Source organism: Peromyscus maniculatus, chromosome 9 (assembly GCF_049852395.1).
Source record: "Peromyscus maniculatus bairdii isolate BWxNUB_F1_BW_parent chromosome 9, HU_Pman_BW_mat_3.1, whole genome shotgun sequence".
Lineage (NCBI taxonomy): Eukaryota > Metazoa > Chordata > Mammalia > Rodentia > Cricetidae > Peromyscus > Peromyscus maniculatus.
Genome location: NC_134860.1, coordinates 95,459,622 through 95,480,489, shown reverse-complemented (window position 1 = coordinate 95,480,489; position 20,868 = coordinate 95,459,622). Strand labels below are relative to the sequence as shown.

Below are 20,868 nucleotides of genomic sequence, written 5' to 3'. Positions count from 1 at the left end.
ACAAGCCACTACTTTATGAAGTAAGCAGGGGAGAAAGCAATCCCACATGTTTAGAAGGTAAATCAGTGTGTATGTAGGTTTAATGCTTGAAATTCCTAGTTGTGGAGGCAATTAAAATTATACACACAAGTATCTACTTGCAAACATAAGTTTCTGTTCCTGGGATAAATTTGCTATTATTGACAAGTTTTAAAATATTAGTCAGTGTACAGCTTAACCTTAATGCTTCCTTTGTACATAAAATCTCAGAAATATAAATGCAGAAGAGTCTTTCTTTTTCTTTTGAGAACAATGGTAGAAAATATGCTTTCCAGTTAAAATTCCATTAAAGTATAATTTCTTTGTGTTATTAGAGACCCAGAATTCCCCAAAATGTTGCCCTGCATGATTTCCTTATATGACCTTTCACCCTCCCACTGCCTTTAACAAAAATTCACTGCTTAGATTTTCATGTAGAGATTTTTATTTTCTTCTTCTATCCTGTCTCAGTTTGTGCCACCCCCAAAATAATCTCCTCTTTTCCTAAATAAATAGAGTGCCATTTGGACCAGTCTTTTGTCAAATAACCTTATTGAGATTATAGTTTGATTTATATTTTTAAAAAAATCATCGTCTTAGTGCTTCTTTTTAGTATAAGACCGGATCTGTGAAATTGTCCTTTAACAAGCAGTGTAACTTTCCTACAGAAGGTGATTTAATTTTACTATAATGGGTACAGTACGACTTCAAGACAAATGGAAACTTCTCACTGCTCCATCATGTATTGTTCCAGATTTGCTGCTCTTTTCCTTATTCACATATTTTGTCAACAGAAATTAAAAAGTGTGGACCTGCTGAGATGATTTGTATATTCTCTCCTTGCCTAAGGAGTGACCCCTAACATTTAGGTAAATTAAAAAAAAAACAAATTTACTTAAAAATGAAGACCCACTCGTGGAGATGATCGTTTCATAGAACAAATGTGATATAAATCTGTTCATAGTTAATCGGGAGAAAACTGTATATTTGATGTAGGTTTTAGCATAGCTCAGCCATCTCTATAGCATATTAATATATTATTCTCTTTTTTACATTATATTTATGTGGTTTTATACATGTGTATTTATGCGTGTTTAGGTGTACATTTGTGCAGGTTAAACTTGGGTGTAATTCTTCCAGCTTATTTTTGAGATGGGATCTTTGAATGTCCTGGCCTACAACTGAATTTACTGTGTAGACTGAGCTGTCTAGCCTCTGGGCCCTAGAGTCCTCTTTTATATGGCTCCCCAGCACTAGGATTACAAGCACATGCTAGAATATCCAACTTTTATGTAGGTTCTGAAGATCATACTCAGGTCCTCGTATTTGTGAAGGACACACTTTACCATCAGTGCCCTCCCCCCAACCCTCCATATTATTTTCCCCAAAATTTGAACTCCCAAGTTCTAATGCTGCTTAGAATATATTGGAAAGGTTTCTTGGTGTTTTCATGCTGGCCTCAGCCTACGCCAATGAGCATTGTCAGTGTGATGTGTCTTTATCACAGACGTATTACATGAACAAAAGATAGATACCACAAGTAAACAATGAAAAGATGCTGTTTTCAATGTCACATTCAAAAATGAATTTAAAAAAAGAAATTCATAGATTCTGTTTTTCCACATTTACACTGATGTGTTTTGTATTCGATAAAGCATTTTTTGCATATATAATCTAATTGGATTAAAGTTTAATCCTTTGAGTTTAAGTTAATCATTGTTACAAATTAGCCAAATGTGTTTCATATGATATAAGATGGTTTTACCACTATAAAATTTCATAAAACAAGACAGCATCAGGATTAGAATTCAATTTCTGAGTTTAACAATGTTTGCTCTTTATTTGAATTTAGCTGTATCATATATAGAATTGAGATCTCTTTTATTTAAAAAAATCTATTGTATGGGACTGGAGAGATGGTGTAGTGGTTAAAGATTGTACTGTTTTCAGGAGATCCTGGCTCAATTCTTTGGCAGCATACAACCTCTTGTAATACTAGCACTAGGAAAATCTAACACCTTATTCTCATAGATTGTATGTCTGGGTACAATTTTTAATTCTTTATTTGAGCACTAATGTTAATTTTTAGGTTATTCATGCTCCTATTTTAGGTCAGCAATACTTCTGTTGAATACTTTGGCTTCTGATAGAAATTTACTAAAACATTCCAGAAAAGTTCACATTTTTATAAAAAATCATTTACTTCCAAAGGAAAGTACCATATTCTCTAGAATATTTTCAGCACCTTTTTCCTCCATTTTGCCACTATAGTAATGGTTTCCATGCAAACTCTCTTTCTTTAGCTTGGAAAGGGAAGTTTAGTAATAATGAGACATTACAGAGCAACATGTGTGTATGCACACGTGCACGCACACACACACTCACACTCACACACATACACACACACTTGAGAGAATGTGTAATTCAAACCCAAAGGGAATGGTTATGAAAATAACAACTGCGCTAGATTTTATTAACAGGAAAGAAAACATTTTAAAAGTAGAGGACCATTATTTTTTTAAACAACATTGTTCCTTAGGATATCCTGCTAAATTGTTATGTGTGATAAGATTGAAGAGGAAAGAGGCTTGTCTTTCAGAGCCATCAATCTTCCTGATGGTCTTTTAGTAAAAAGTGACTTAAACTGTGAGGAGAATACTGAGTTCAGGTGATAAAGAAAACTAAACTACAATGTTTTCATTCTCTATTATATAATTGAAATGTTTTTTCTTTTCCATTTGTACTTTAAATTTCTATTATCTTTATTAAATATTGGTAAAATTGTCAGGCTATTTGTTGTGTAATTATTTAGATTTCAATCAGCAATTTTTCTGGGCATTAAGATGCAATCATTTCTTAAACTTTAGCATGTGTTATTCTATTTTCCTTCAGGAATTACTACAGTTCTCTGTAACTAAATTAAAGTAGAATAATGCTTAACAGTTGATAACTTCTTTTTAGAATTTAAATATAACAACTTAATAGGTAACTAGCCTGCTGGTTTCATCTAGCATGTGTTTAGTACAGCATTACCTAACTGTGACTGCAATATTTTAGTACCTGCCTTTGGACATATCATCTCTCTCTCTCTCTCTCTCTCTCTCTCTCTCTCTCTCTCTCTCTCTCTCTCTCTCTCTCTCTCTCTCTCTCTCTCTCTCTCTTTCTGGTCTGTCTCTGTTTGTTCTTCTTTTGCAAATATTCCTCTGCCTTTTTCTCATGAGGACACATGCTATCAGACTTTGGAATATCTCATTTTACGCTGGAATATCTTCATGTTATTTTTTGTGTGAGATATATCTATGAAAGAACATTTTTCCAAATAAAATAACATTACAAATTTGGGCATGTGCATTGATGACCACCATTCAAGTCTCCACAGGAAGAAGAAGGAGCTCCTTGCACAGCCCTTATACTTTCTCTTCACTTATACTCATATACTAAAACCTGTAGTCAAACAGTACAATCTGGAAATATCAAAATCTGACCAGACAATTGCTTTTAAACACAATCTCTAAAGCCCTTTGCAGGTATATCAAGTGGAAATCAGATCTGTGAATGTGTGCTGCCTCTTCCTTCACACTTTGAAGTCAATGGAAATTGTGTGATGCCCAAACTCCAACATTTTTTGGCCTCAAAGTTTTGCTTTAATCTTTCATGAATATTTCAGATATTAAGGTCACTTTATTTAAAAAGAGAGAGTGATTAAGCCTTAACTTTACGATCCACGCAGGAGGAAATAAAATAGACTTTTATGATGTTGATTGCTTTGAGGTGACAGTGTTTTCTCAGGTAACAGCATGTTGAGGCCCAAATGAACATTTTGGGTTTATTTGATCTTTGAACATTTTTTTCTTAAAAAAAAAAAAAGTGGGGTATATCTAAACTTTTTTTAAAAAAAAGTTTATTTTCTTCCCATTTTAAGTTGTTCTGCAAATGATAGTCTATTCTCATATATGATCCTAGATGCAATGAGAGAAACAATATGTATGCTCACATAAAAGCAATATGTTATGCTTGCACATAAACACAGAAGAATGTTAATCATTGACTGGGGTGAGCAGTGGCTAATGAAATAGCAATAGGAGGTAAAGTGCTTCACCAACTATAAGAATTAGTTATTTATCACCTGGTATCGGTCACTCCAGTGTACATCAGTTTCACAATGCTTTTTCCCTGAAAATTTTCCTTCCACCTCTATTATCTTGTACATTGTTTCAATAATTAATAGCGCGTGAATGTAGGCATGATGGTGATTTAATGATTTGTCTCCCAACTGCCAAGCATAGTCAACCATAAATGTATTGAGGTTAATACAAATAATTATTTAGTGATAGAAGATATGATCAAATGTGTGTATAAATACATTTGGTTTTCATTTTTTTTTTTGCAACGGCTTCCAAATTATGAAGTCACAGATGCTAAGGTGAATTCATCTTCAGATGGTCATGTGGCTCTATTCCTTTCTTCAAAAGACAAGCAATTACTATCTCCATGATCTATTAAGGCACATTTTCTTTACCATGTGACAGCTAAGGTGAAACAGATCAAAAAATATTGCTCTCCTTTCTTAAACAATGACACATGCACATAGATGTTTAACAAGTGCCTTTTCAGAGCTATTATGGGAAAACACTAGCAGCCTTGGTCTACCGAAGTAATTTACGACAGCTTGGTAAATGGTGTCCAAAATTACCTTGCTCATATTAGCCATGCTGCAGCCCTACCCAAGCCCTGAAGCCTTCTCTACCCCATGTGAAAGCTCTGTTAAAATATAGCATTATGAGTCCAGGCTTAGTTTCTTATTGTTTCTTCTCTAGTACATGCTGCTTGAGATCATCTGTCAGTGATTTAACAGAGGCAGTAGAAGGAGAAATTGCAGAAGAGTGGAGGAGTGTGACAAGAGGGTAGTGAGCAGGGCATCTTGTGTCTCTTATATCTCTCCCCTCTTTTTCTTCCCATTTGCTTCACTGACTAAAAATATGGAAGGATGAGGGATACGATCTAACATGTTCTAACATCAGTGAAGACAATAAGGTGTGGCACATTCCACAATATTTCTACACTAGACAGAGATGATTGGAAAAGATGTTGTGTGTTTAGGTGTTATATTGTAAAATAAAAGAATGACTGAGAATGGTGGAATCAAATTATAAGCAAAAATCAAGTATGCTGACAATTTTAGCCACTTGTAGAATTGAGAGATACTGTAAGAAGTAATCCAGAACATCGTGTTTATTAATTTTCCTGGGGTGAGATATGAAATTATTTATAACATAAAGACTGATTAATATTACTAAGCATTAGTAAAATTGCTAGCCTGTGTAACATTTTATCTGTGATTAAGCCGCAAATTGTTTCCATTTCATTGGAAAGTATATAGATGTTTAAATAGTAAGGAACAAAATGAAAACTTTTCATAATGAAAAGACAGAGTACTTGTGTTTTGACATTACTTTAAGTGACTTAACTATTGAAAAATATAGAATTGTTGAAATAAATAATGACTTACCTGAAAGGGGTAATATAATTTTCATAATGCTATGATGGAAGCTAAATTTTTATTGTTTTTTCTTCAGTTCCCTTTTTATGTGTAAAAGATTTAGACATTTAACTATTTAAAATAATATTTTTAGCTAATGATGATGATTGTTTTAATTGTAACTTAGAAACAATGTTTTTAGACTCCAGTTTTTCCCTTTAGATGTTAAAAAAGAAAGAAAAGAAAAAATAGGTTTCACTTGTAGATTCTTCGTTAATCTTATTAAGACTACATTTGAATGAACCATCAATATAAAGCAAGGGTTAATTGAGAAAGAAACATCCTGACATACAAAACATTTCTCTTATATAAAGCTTTAGAAATACTCTATTGTCAATCCAAACAGAACAAACTAAAATGAGATAATTGGGAAGGTGCCCATAAAGTCAGCCTGAATATATTATCACAACTATATATGAGATAATATTTGTTTTAAAAAGATTCTATGGCACTGTAAACTCAGTCTCATTAGAGACTGCATTTAAAAGGCTTATAAAGTTACTCATTAATGTTATCTTGTTGTATCTCCACAGCTTTTTCATTAAAGAAAATTCAGCAGAAAGCATTTTCTCCTGATAGCAGGAACCAATTTGCAATAAATGTTCTGGAAACCACTAGGGAAGCCATTACTGAGGTCTAATAAAAACAGACAAGCGTAACTTGTTCTATATTTTTGTTTCAATCACATACAGATGAGACCCCGCTTTCTACACCAACCGCAAGAGACAGCATCGACAAACTTTCTCTAACTGGGCATGGACAACCACTACCTCCAGGCTTCCCGTCTCCCTTTCTGTTTCCTGATGGCCTGTCTTCCATAGAGACCCTTCTCACTAACATACAGGTAGGTCTCTGTTCACTCTGCAAGAAAGGAACATGAAACACACACATGTGATTGTTTTTTCTAAAACACAACCTATTTCAAATAATTATCTCATGGTATTGGCTGATCTATAGTATTAAACATTTCTCCAGAAAATTAAATTTTAATTTTTCTACACTGACCAAATTGTTGTAGAAATACTCAACAGATACTTTATATTGCACCGTATTAAAAATAAACAAAACCAATGTGAGCATTTATGAAAAACATTTCTCCCTCAATGTTCTCTTTATTGCCAAATAATGGGACCAATTTAAGTGCATAAATTTGTCTGGTTTACCAAATGACAGCATACAAGTTCTAATAAATATTTAGATATTTTTAAACTTCTGGCCTTCCAGTGAGGAAATGATATGTTTAGTCATTTTGAATAAGTTTAATAAAGAAGAATCTAAAAGAATCTCCTCTTTCATAAGTAAGTTGCTTTCAGCTAGTAGGAACTCTTCAAAGAATAGACTTCAAAAAGCCATAGAAAAGTTTTCACGGATTTCCTATGTGGCCCTCAGGATGTATATTTTACGTACAGTACATTATGAATCAAAAATACTTAGAGTTAACAATAACACAGTGCATGGAGCCAAGATAATAAAAGTGTTTGGGATAGAAGAAAGCATAATTTTCTTGCCATGCATGAAGGAATCATGTGGGGCCCAGCTGGAGCTTTTCCCTCTACTTCTCCATCTCAGGAGGAGCTAGAAGGAGACACAAGATACAGATATGCTAGTAGGTCAGTACTCCATCCTTAGTTATATTTTTCTAAACACATTTCCTACCATATTAAACTTTGCCCCAGTAGAAATATAATTAATTTTATTTACCTCTCCAAGGATATAACAGAAGGCCTTTAATGTAACATATCTTCTCATCTATTAATATGACATTTTAATACAAATGTAATTAGACTTGCTAGAACTGTATTCAACATTAAGGTTTTATATTTTACTAATTGAAATAAGTCATCAGTCCAGTCTCATTTCAATCATGACCAAACCACTGATTGTATCCAAAAGTCAACATATGATATTCCCCCCCCCTCTCAAATTTTACCCCTATTACAAAATACAGGACATAGTGAATTTCTCTCTTGTTAAGAAAATGCCTTCTGAAAAGTAGGGCAATAACACAACTGGTCAGAGTGCAGAGTCTGTCCAGTATTCAGCCCTAACTGGAATATCTGCATCCAATTACAAACTGTACAGGTTGTAAGCACCAGAGACAATGGATCACTGCAAGGGACAGTGTTTTCAGGACACGGTAGTGAAGTTGCACATATGAATTCACAGTAGACTAGACAACTTGCTCACAGCCTATTTACGCTCAAGGCAAACAAAAATCTCAGCATTGAAAGAGGTGGGTAGAGAGTCCTACTCCTCAGTGGAGAACTACATGAGATTAGTATCTATTGGAATACAAGGTTCAGTCCTGCTAAGTTGACAATGCCACAATGAAGAACACATATTCAAGAGTATATAAGCAGCATGGATTGTGACTGACAAGGAGAGACAGACGGATAGCCAGAGTGAGACACATAAAAGACACAGAGACACAGAGATATAGAGACAAAGAGAGAGACAGAGAGATAGAGAAACAGAGACAGACACACACATGAGAGAGAAAGAGAGGAGAGGGATAGCTGGGTGTGTAGGTAAAGGGGTAGATCTGGAAAGAGTGAGGGTAGGAGGTAAATATGATTAAAACATGTACAAAATTCTCAAGGAATTGAAAATATAAGAAAAATAAGAGAAGAGTTCATTTAATTCCATGTAAAACTCCATATGAAACTGTCTTAGAACTCTGTAATCAAACTAATGGTAATTTGATTTGAATTTCCTCATAAAAATACTCCAGATATTTTTTTTAATAGAAGTCAGCTCACTAGCCAGAGAAATGGTTGCACACTGGGCCTGAGAACTGTGTTGACATTCACAGCTCTAAGTCAAATACTGACAGGTAGGGAGTGGTATATTCATCCACTTTATGCTAGGAACACTTAGACGTGGTGTGCTATTCCCAGCATTTCCAACTAAGTATTTCTCTTAGAAAGAAAGAGAAAACAAAATGTCCATATATTAGACAAATTAGTTAATTATTTAACCTACTCAACATCTGGTCTCCTTCTCAAACATATGCCCTGGGAATGTGTCATAGAAGAATTAACAGTAGGTTGGTAAACAAAGCAAAAAAGGCTTAATTATCAATTTTAAGGTTTTATTGATTGGGATCTGGGTTTAATAAAGCTAGATTGTCAATAAAAAGTCCTTCATTAAAATTGATACTTGTTTATATCAATCTTATACATATGCATGTATGAGCAGACATGTGTTGTATACATATGAATATTCAGTATAGCCTCATGTACACATGCATGCACATATGTATACATAAAATAAGACTAAGAAAATCACTGAGTTCCCTAGAGATATACATATATAAATACATACTGATAAATATATATATGCATATATATACTGAATATTTGATGATTTCACATCAGTTTATAAAACACTATTATATTATATTATTTCAACATTTATTGAGTTATGGCTATATCCAAGAAATCATATAGAGTGCTTAAACAGTCTTGACCCTGGTTTATTAGGCATAGAATATGAATGTGTTTGCTGTCTAAATTTTAATTTGGGTAATTACAATCTGCCTACCTCAATTTCATCTGCAGTTTCAAGTATGTATAATTGAGTTCTCTGCTTTCTGTTTCAAAACTGTAGTATACTCATATAGTCAGTTTAAAGCTCTATGGTTACCACAGAAATTCTTTATTGCTATTAGGATTAATTTCCCCAAATCTTTCAAAATATTATTTAATACATTATCATTTTAAATGCAAATGATTTTGTAATATAGTATTAATTGATAATTTTTAGTAAGTAGATTTGTGGTGTTCACCTAGATGTCTCCTCCACAATATCATTTTTGAAATTGATTTTCATAATTGCTATCATAAGACCTATGGAAAATATTATATTGACATATAAACATAAACATAATTTGTTAAAAATATTTTTATTAATGCTTTGAGGATGTCACACCTAGAAGAGTTATGGAATGTCTTCCATATTACTTGAATATTTTACAAATTAAAAGTGATAATGAAAACATTGAGAATAAATAACAGTAATCTCTGAGGGGCAATAAAATTTCATTCCAATTTTTAGTTCTTAGAACTTGTGTTTTTACATGGCATTTTGCTGTATTTGGTATGGACATATTTCAATGATGTGTTTGGATAGGTCACTGGGCAGTTTAATATGAGGAAATGTTTTAGGGTCAAATATTTGGATGTGACACCTTCAAATATTGGCTGCAAAAGGAGTACACTCAAAATAGTGTTCTACTCACTGGTTGCAACTTGTACTTGGATCCTAAATCAAAAAAAACAATAACTCTTAGAACTGACAGCATCATTACTTGTTTGCATGTTTTTACCCTAAGGCCAGTATATACAGGGAAGAGTAAATTCCCTGTAAAATGAATAGAGCTGAGTTTAGTGAGACAACTCAGTGGAGATGGACACTTGTAACTTATGAATCGTAGAGTAAGAGTAGGTTCATAACTGAAAGTTGAAATGAAAAAAGGACAAAGATAATAAATTTACAGGTAGAACTCTGGGTTCAAGGCCATCCTAGTCTACAGAGTGAGTCACAGGACAGCCAGGTCTGCACAGAGAAACCTGATACCTGCCTGTCTCTGAAAAGAAATGGTGGAGGAGTGGATGGGGTGGGGTGGGGTGGGGTGCTAGGAAGAGGGGAGAGAAGAGGAGTTTTGGTTACAATGGTTGTAAAAGTAAGAAAATAAATTTAAGAAAAAAGCTACACAAACAAACCTATAAAGCATATGGGTGTCAAACTCACCGATCACAGAATAAAAAAAAAAAAAAGAAAGAAAAAGTTAATTATGCATGAAACTATCCTTACAGATGCTTACAATCAAGAGTATGTGACAGAAGGTGGGTTCAGTGTGGTTTGTGTGCGAAGTAAAGTTAAGGAAGTGGCATTGGTTCAGGAGTAGAGAGTTCAGCTTAACTAGAATGTTCAGTATTTCAGTGCCACAAAAAATATCACAGCTAAATCTGAAATTAAACAGAGCAGGAAAACCTAAAAGAAATAGCAAAAAATAAAAAAGCACAGTCCAGTCCCAGATTTGTTGAGTATGGTTTAATAAGTAAACATAATGCAACTATGGCATTTGAGAAGCGGTTTCCATTAATGTGTGAGAGGAAATACAAGGAGACAGAATTTGCCTAAGTATCAAGACTGGAAATGGTTCACTGTCCGTCTTCAAACCTGCATTATAGTGTCACTGCAAATTGTTTCAGACACTTTGTCCTTTTTAGACACTGTGGGAAAAAACGAATGGCTTTTTTTATTTTCACTATTAGTATAAAACTTATTTAAAATCATCTGGAAAAAACAATGGATTCAAAACACATGTGGGTTATAATTGCTTATATTTGTATTATATTGCACACTTTATTCTTGAGATTATGTAATGTGATTTGATTGTTTTCCATTTGCTCCCATATAAATGTGTAAAAGGCTGAGGTGAGAAATGGTAAAATATACCTAGGATTCTGAGCACAGCTAACAGTGATGATAACAGCAATCAGCAATGGTAGTTTCATTTCCCGGACTGTGTCCCCTATTTGGTAAATAACATTTCCAGTAGCAATAATAGAATGATTTAATACTTAGTGAACAAATTTACTGGGCCAATTACTATAGTTATATACATTTGAAAATATTTATTATTAATTTTGTACTTGTGGTAGTGGTTAAAGGACAGGGTTGTCGTGGTGCACGTCTGGAATTCAGCAGGGACCTTACAATTTGTTCTATCCTTCCACAATATGGGTTCTGGAAATTGAACTCAATTCATCAGGCTTGACTTCCAGTGCCTATACCCACTCTGCTGTCTCATCAGGACCAGTTCTATTCACTTTACAGTGAATCTTCTCAATCTTTGTATATGCTGACCTTGCATATAAAGCTATTGAGGCAGATGTGGTAACATGGTGACTTCAGAGTCCTGGCTGACTTATTATCAGCACACATGACTCACAAGGTGGGCTGTACACAGAAAAGTAGTTTCACAGGAAGTATATCATAACTCAACTTTGGGAATTCTGTAATAGTAGAGGGAGTACAGTTTTAAAAATACTTCTGTGCTGTGGATCATGCTCATTGTTAATAATAAAGCTGATTGGCAAATAGTTGGGTGGGAAGAGATTAAGCATGAGAGCCAGACAAGAAGAATTCTGGGAAAGAGGCAGAGTCAGGAGTCACCAGCCAGACCCAGAGGAAGCAAGATGAGAATGCCATACTGAGAAAAGGTACCAACCATGTGACTAAACATAGATGAGACTTATGGGTTAATTTAACTGTAAGAGCTAGTTAGTGATAGGCCCGAGCTACTGACTGAGCATTTATATTTACTACTGGCCTTTGAGTGATTATTTGCAAGCGGCTGCAGAACACAGAAACTTCTGATTACATCTCTGTCATAGCTCATCACTTGATGCTGACATTTTTTTCTTTCTGTCTATAAAAGTCTGGGTTTCAAGGAAGACAAGTTTTTCTTATTCTACAAAGAAGGAAATACTAAAAGAATTTTTTTTTAATTAAGTAGCTGAAGTTTGACCTAAATTAAGGTCTTGGGTAAGTCTCGGACATCTGAAACTTCTGGACCTTTCTTTTAAGTTTTAATGTTCTATAACAATGATAGACTGGTAGACTCATGCAGAGCCACCTGTTTCTGCAATTTTCTGAGAGGTTTATCCCCTGGAAAAAAATAAATTTTAGCTGATAAGACTTTGTGTGTGATTACCAACATGATGCTTCATTAAAAACGAATCTGTGCATGTGCACAATCAACCATTGTCTTTTAACATTGCTGTGTTCAGAATAAACTTCAACTGCATTTCTTTAGACCCATTACCAACCTCAGTGTTATGAGAACTGAAAATTCCTTGGAGGAAAAAAATCATAATTGAAACCTTTATTTCTTAACTGGAAGACAAAATGTTGTCATGACACTGCGCAAATATGGCTTTTTCCAAGTGATAACCACAGAGTTTCCGTGATCATTTTGCATATCACATCCCTGAAAAAAAAAAAAAAACAGAAGTTACACAAATATGCAAGTATTATGACTGATAGTTAAAAGGTGTCATGATGACTTGTAGAAGCTGTGGACTGTTGCTGCTGTTGCTTTTTTCCCAGCCTCTTGCCACACTAAATTTGAGTGGGCATCCTGTAATTATTTTATTAATTATTGCACAAACATGTCATGCACAGTAACTTACTTTTGTATATGTATCAGTTTGACTCTAGTTCAGACTTTTGTTCACACTGGACTCTTACTGATCAGTGCATTGAATTAAAGTCTACATTTTAAGTTTAATTTTATATAACTTATACATGGTCTCTAGATGCATAGGATTCTAAAGCCAAATATTTCTCAGACATAATCAGCAGGAATAGGTAATATAAAACCATTAGCTACATTACTAATAACTGTAACAAAAGGAGAGAGTAAATGTAAATTCTTCCTGCGACTTCCTCATTTGCAAACTGATATTGATAATAAAATGACACAGTTTAGAGTCAGATCTTAACATTATTCAACATGTTTTCTCATAATGATTGTTTCATATTTAAGAACACAAAAATATTATGTTTTGTCACCCAAGGACAATAATAGTTTAATAGTAATTTATTTTTAAACAGCTACTGATAATACAACCAATCAACACATTAAGTGGTGCCAACATTGGCATCTTGCTAAATAATCTCTAGGCATTGCACAGAGAGTACATCTTTCAAAGATAAGTCAACAGGAGCAATCAGAGCAGAAAATTAGAATTTGGTATCTTAGAATTAAAATACAGCTAAACTAAAGTTTTAATTGGGGTGATCTGAAAGGGCACTTGATGTAATGATCTCTTTCATTTGTTACTAATTGTTTGTTCCTGATGCAGAAGAAACACACAGGAATGTTACGGAATTCGGTTAAGATGGCAGTTTCCTTAGAAGCTGTGTTTTATTACTAAACAACAAAAGAGTGGGGACGCCACAAGAAATCATTCTCTTACTTGTTTTTTATCACAAGAATTATGCCAGGAAATTCTGGGTCAGATATAGCACACAGAGAGTAATAGATAGATAGATAGATAGATAGATAGATAGATAGATAGATAGATAGATAGATAGATAGATGATAGATGGATAATTAAAATGGCTTATGACAGTGTTAAAAATTACACTGTTCTGTTAGAGACAGACTAACTCTCTGTTGGACTTCAAGTCAAGCTGGAGTTGAAATTTCTGAATCGAAGTATTCACACTGACTATTTTTTTTACATGTACAAGAAGTCTATTGTTTTATTTTATTTTTTCTTTATTAAGAAATTTTCTACTCACTCCTCATGCTATCCACAGACACCCCCCCCCACTTCCTTCCACTCCCCAGCCCTCTTTCCCAAGCCATCCCACATCCCCACATGCCCCAAATCGAGGTCTCCCATGGGTAGTCAGCAGAGCCTGGCACACTGAGCCTAGGCAGGTCCAAGCCCCTTCCCACTGCACCAAGGCTGTGCAAGGATGTGAGGACGATCTGGCTGCAACATCTGTCACCCTATTGATCGCCGGGGTTGATTCGGCTGATCTGGCTGGCTAGGCAGGTGTCCCCTTCCTCCCTCACTGCTCCATGTGCATCGCTCCTGAAGCTGTGCGCTCCAGTGGGTCGAAGAGGATGACCTTCCCCAAATAGAGGAGGACCGGTCTTCGGTCAAGGGTATATGAAAAGCTGCACTCCCCTGCTAGAACCTCCAAACAAGGCCTCACACTGACTCTTTAAAAGAGTAGTAGCATCTTGAGAACCTCTAGGCATGGCATTGAATTCCACTTCCTGTATAACTTCAACGGCAATTTTCAGACTGGCACATTCACAGACTATGACAAAGTATTTTACACTTCAAATATAGCATTTTGTGTTGCTAAATTCATGGTGATAGTTGTAAGAATAAGTAAGTTTTGTTTTCACTTAAGCCTCTTTGACTTACTAGCCTATGAAATGGTTTCTTAAATGTCATTCTCAGATTATTACAGTATTTTGAAGGACATCATAAAAATAATTGTCTGCTAATATGTTGTTCTAGATACTTTAAATATGTTATGTATCTCAAAAATATATCAGAGTGATAATTTTAATTTGTCAATATTTTAAAATTACGGTCATGGTTTGGGTACTTTGAGACACAGTGCTAAATAATAACAAATATTCCTGCCTTTGTCAAAAAACTTACATCACAGTGGAAGAAGGATGACATAATCCAGTGAATGCATTGATATCTAATAATATTACTTAACAATGGTTGGAATGACAATAGTTAAGAAAGGCTAATAGTATCTTCTTGAAGAGATATTTCTGGTTGGATGATCAGAGAAATCCTTTGCTGAATGGTGGCTTTGGGCCAATGTGAAGTAAAACGAGGCTTTGATCTGTTCAAAGATATAGATGGAAAGAGCAAATTTCCTCCAGCAGACATAGATAGTTAACTGAGGAACACACAGAAGCAGCTCTAGAGAGTGTAAACTTTCAAGGGAATGGATGGATGAGCTTGAAGACATTGACAGATAATCAGGATCACATAGGTCATTTTGGATCATTCTTTGTAGAACTGCTGCCCATTTCTTTTGTCCATTTGTATTTCAATGCTTTTGTGTGACTCATTGAAATTTTTATCTAGATGATCTAATTAGAAGCAATGAAACATACATGCCATAAATATTTGTCTTCCTAAAATAGTTTAATCAGATGTAGAAATTTTGTGCTTTAGTTGTAGCATTTGTGAGTCCTGGATGAATTCACAGAAATTAAAGAATTTCATAAGTGGGCTATTCTCATTGAAAATACATCTAAGTAATGAACAAAATGTGTTTTGTACCAAAGTATGATCATTCTGAATACCTTCTTTGTACAGGGCCTTTTGAAAGTTGCCATAGATAATGCCAGAGCTCAAGAAAAACAGGTCCAACTGGAAAAAACAGAGCTGAAGATGGATTTTTTAAGGGAAAGAGAGCTACGAGAGACACTGGAGAAGCAGCTGGCCATGGAACAAAAGAATAGAGGTATCTGTGAAACTCCACAGAAGTCTAATGTTCATTTGAAATATTCAGCAAAATAACATTGTTCTGTGTTGGTGATTTGCTTTAATTTTTGCTACCTTGCCTATAACTGAACTTAGAACAGTACTTGAATCATGAGCTTATTGTATTTCTGAATGTTTTAAGTTGCACATTCTCTTCTGTTTTCTACCTCGGGGATTAGATATATCTATTATATCATTGATCATATAATTTTCATTGCTTATAGAGTTTAATGAATTCATATTTTTTAAGATGAGAATGAGCTCTGATAAGATGATAGACACAATGAAGAATGTTGTGTTCACTCACAATTACCCTCTGAAAACCTCAGAAGTTAAAGTTATAAAGCCAGAATAGAAAAGACTGATTATTGAAGCAAAGCAGGTCTGGTAAGATATTTATCAACTGAAATGGAAGCTTGATGAATATCTGAGCAAATAACCGGAGTTAAGTGTTTGTATAATTTTCCTTCTGAATGCTTCATGTTCATTCAACAAGGTCAATTCCATAAAGTACTTACCAAAATGAATTCTTATTCGATAAAAATAATGGTATTATTGATCTGCAAATTGCTTCTTTTAAAATATTATAGTGGTCATCGATAGATAATTTTGAAGGTCACTCATATTTGTATATTTATTTTATGCATGAATTTGAAGACTACAACCAATCGCTCCTTTGCTTCAGCTACATGATTCCACAATAACTGTAAACAAGGGGGGATTCCATTTCTTTAATTTTATGAGTATCCCATATAAATTCTTCAACTGCCTTCCTTTTATGTTTGATGTGGTCATTTAAAGGTTGTTGCTTCTGTTTTAGGATTTCCCAGGTTGTTTGTTAAATAATACAAATCATTACCTAGTGAGTTTCTGGATTAAACTTTATTTGAGACACTGTCACACAGCATATAACACGGTTTTAGATATGAATTTGCACAGATTTAAAACTAAAATAATTCAAGCATGACAAACATTGATGGCAGACATGTTTGAAGTGAATAAGGAAGTCTGGGAAAAGAGCTGAATCTGGGGAAACTCCTTTTATGAGATAGCCATGTTTCTATTTTATTCTAGCCTGAAGAAAACTTGTATAAGATTAAACGATAGGCCTTAGGATTTCTAGAAAAGAAACTTTGGACACTAGTGAGTCTAACAACAAGGTTTCCCTTCACTTTTATTCCTTTGACCACTAGAGAGCAAAACATCTGCAGATCACACTTTGAACCTCCCATTTAAATAACTTCCAACAGTAAACTGAAAGTAATAACTATCCACACTTACCAACTACGAATGCACCTGCTGAAGAAGTGAATTATCCTGAAGACAACCAATTCAATCCCATTTTCTGCAATCCTATAGGAGGAAATGGAGTGCTCAATGGCTGGGTGCTGTGTATCCACATATTAGTAGTATGGTCGTATTCAATTTATAAACATATTTCAAAACTACCATATCTTTTCATGGATAAATATCAAATAATACTATTTGTAAAGAAAAATATAAAATAACAATAGAACAAACATTTCACTCTTAAATAAAGAAAACTAGCATTAATTTGAAATCAGTGTCAATTATTTCTCATATAAGAACATAATTAATATCCATTGGGAGTAAAATGATTTGAGATATATGATACAAAAACAGAAAACTCAACAGGTTAGTGGACTGTCATCTAAGTAGAGTTAGTAATGATACAAATGGGACATGTGGAGATTAGAAACTGAAAGTATAAATATTTACTAGAATATTTTAACTGTTTATATTCTGATTAAATATGATATTTAGTAAAGCCATTATTCTTTTAGGGGTAGCAAGAAACATAGAATGGTTACTTTTTATATCTAAAAATGAATTTTGGAAGAGTGGTGTTGTCAAACATGTGCTCATTAATTATCCAAAGCACTTATTAATTATGCAGAAAGATAATTTTAAAGAACTTATATTGCCACCCCAGTGCTGATTGCTCTCCATCTTGTTCATGGGGAGACAGTAAAAATGGTTTAACTCTATGATTGTACATTTTTATTGTGTATATTGTTATTATTAGTTGATTAACGTTGGGCACCACTATTGGAATCATCTAATATTCCAATAGTGAAAATATAGCACAACCAAGTTCTGTGTCATTGTCTATTTTTTATACAAAGCATATTGTTATCAATAGCACATTATAACATCAAGTGAGGTTTTATATTTCACTGAAATTATAGCAAAATGAAACTGCAACATGTTTTCTTGAAATATGTTATAGTGTTACACATTTGTTAGGAAAGAATCATTTTCAGAAAAAAAATATCATCATCAAAAGAAATTACTGCTTCTGTATATTAATAACAGAAGTATGTTGTTCCTCATATACAAGTCTATATTTTCTAAAATCTGAAGGAGTTATTATTAAAAATATAGTTGGTGTGCTTTTTCATTTTGTTTATTTTTTTTCACAGCATTTGTGGAAGTACTGCCTCCTGAGTCCAGGAGAGTTACAAACAAAAGCATCCACTATTCAGTGTGCTCTGCAATGATCCAATCCAAGGGCAGAGACTAAGCCACACATACATTTCATTTAATCAAGCTTCCTTTATCAGTGAACACAAATATTTACTACAGTCAGCACCCCACTGAATCTCTCTCCACAGGGCAATAAAGTCATTCTTGTCATCATTTTAGGCTAAAATAAAGAATTGACTTTTATGGACATTTTCTTGGAAATTATTTTAGATGAAGTTAGAATGTGACTGCTTCCTACTTGTGTCCAGACTCTGTCCATTAAGGAGGAATCAGTATAATAAGGATTATTATCGACTGTAAATCAGCATCATTATATACAGTCTGAAAAGTAATCTGCAGATCTCTTTTCTAGCCATTGTCCAAAAGAGGCTAAAGAAGGAAAAGAAAGCGAAGAGAAAACTGCAGGAAGCACTGGAATTTGAGACAAAACGCCGTGAGCAAGCAGAGCAGACGCTGAAACAGGCAGCTTCTGCAGATGGTCTCAGGGTCTTAAATGGTAAGAACACGCATGGGTTTTTGTTGTTCTTGTTGTTTTTGTTTTTGCATAAGCAACTCTGATTTGTAGCAGCAAACGGACAATGTGGACATGTGCTTGTGGGGTTTTATAAGTCTAGTCTCATGAGTCATTCAGCAAATGCTTTATTATATTATTATTTTTAATCTCAGTATCTGGGACCTGGGCATTGCTTTTCTGCTTACCAAAATCCATTTCTACAACAAAACGATAAAAGCTTCATCTAAGAGCTCCTACTTCAACCTGTTTTATGAACCATATTACTTTACTTATCTAATCACACCTTCTGGATATTCTGATGGTTACGGTTTTGCCAAACCTTCAAAAGATGATAAAGATTTACATGCTTTTAATCCTGCATCAAACTAACAGGTAGCTCTTGTTTTTCCCTGACAGCGGGAATCAAATGAAATGTATGTCATTCTTACGTCTCTGTGCTTTCAGACTCCCTGACCCCAGAGATAGAAGCTGACCGCAGTGGCGGGAGACCAGATGCCGAAAGGACAATACAAGGTAGGAACCCGCAGAAGGCTATAAATCTAGATCTTGCTATATGAGTTTTTCCTCAGCTTTAGGCTGCTATTCAAGCATGTAGCCTACCATCTGGGCCACATCAAAACAAGTTCAAACAAGGTCAAGTTCATCTTGCTTGTTTATATGAGTGAATTCATTTTGTGCTGATAGATTTTCTTTAAATTAACAGGTCATTTCTGTTTATATAATGCAATTAAAAGGAATAATTAATTTTAAACAATGTATGATTTAATCTTGGACACAGTAAATGTGTTTTATTGAATGTTTGAAGCACAATCTAATTCTGGCAGGGTTTATAATTTCCATTCTACATAAAGTCATAGATCACACAAATAGTTTTTAAATTTAAATATGTCTACTCATTTTTGTGGCAATTACTGCAGGATACATGCAAAATAGAATATCAGAATGTTGAGTAAGAAAGATTGTTTAGGTCCTATGTGGATTTCCACATTATGTGTACTATAATATTCTTTTTAAAATCCGGTGAGCAAGATCATATATAGTATACTAAGGAGCTTGTATTAAATATTCAGAAAAGCTAAATAGGTATATGTGAAGCAAGAACAAAATCAGAAAGCAACACTTACTTTCAATCACCTACTCTATACAACAAATTCACTAACAGCATGAATACACAATGGGAAAAAAGCATCCCTTTCTACTCCAAGTGAAAATTATTCTTCCAGAAGAATACTAAAATGATTAATGGCCATAGTCTTCCAAACTGCTTTTATTTTACATTTTAAGCCCAATAATTTTTAGGGCGTCATTTGATCATAATTGTTTTACTTACTCAGTCAACTCGAAAAGTGCCTTGGCTTAGTGTAAAAGAAATATTCTTGTTTTGTATTGTATAATGCAATAAATATATTTCAAAATATGAATATTCCTGGGGTTTTTGTTTTTAACCAATATTTATTTTTCCTGAAGCCATAATAGTTTTAAATAGTAAGACTTATTCATGCTATTAGGAAGCATTTTATTTTTAATTATATAGCAGGTTAATAATAAATGTAGAAGATTAATGAAATTCATGTAATTTTAGATGCAAAAGTCTCTCACTTTTAAAAGAATGATATATTTTAATAGTTATGTCTGGGCCTTTTTGGATCATATGAAAAGAACATATATAGTAAAAGAAGTTACACTTCCAAAAAGCCAATCCTCATTATAAGGAAGAGTAAAATAGCAGCCCTGTGCTTTTTACACAGGAGATTATGCATACACTAATTCAGATCATGTTAAAATACTCAAGAAAGCTCAAGACAGTCGAGACATGTGTGTATATGTATATGTGTGTGTGTATAAATATATTCATATATATGTCTATAAATTTTAACCTGATGCAAACTGAACATAAGCAAAAATGATAAAGAATGTCAATCTTTGCATGTAATTTCATTGTTAGTATTGAGAACTGATTAAGCAAAGGCTCAATTTTTTGAATTTTTTTCAATTAGCTGAGTTGACACATGCCTGCAACCCTAGTACTTTGGAGAGTGAGGCAGGAGGATTTCATGTTAGAGGCCAGCCTGGGATAAATAGTGAAATTTTGTCTCAAAAACCTTAAATCACACCAATTATGCAAATATATCTCATGGAATATATCTGCCTTGGTGCACTGGAAACAGCATTGGGTAACTAATGAAACTATTATTATTTTTATTTTAAATTCAAAGTTCACATACAATCAAACTGGTACG

At 33.9% G+C, this 20,868-nt stretch overlaps 1 protein-coding gene across 2 annotated transcripts in view; it reads left to right on the top strand.

Annotated features, from left to right (window-relative positions):
- Dach1 (dachshund family transcription factor 1) overlaps positions 1–20,868 on the top strand; it is a 396,267-nt gene that overhangs the window by 336,653 nt on the left and 38,746 nt on the right. For both annotated transcript variants that reach the window (XM_006978011.4, XM_006978012.4), the window contains 4 exons: positions 6,250–6,401; positions 15,439–15,586; positions 18,467–18,610; positions 19,073–19,141. In XM_006978011.4, the coding sequence (XP_006978073.1) occupies positions 6,250–6,401; positions 15,439–15,586; positions 18,467–18,610; positions 19,073–19,141 (513 nt within the window). The remainder of the gene's footprint in view (positions 1–6,249; positions 6,402–15,438; positions 15,587–18,466; positions 18,611–19,072; positions 19,142–20,868) is intronic.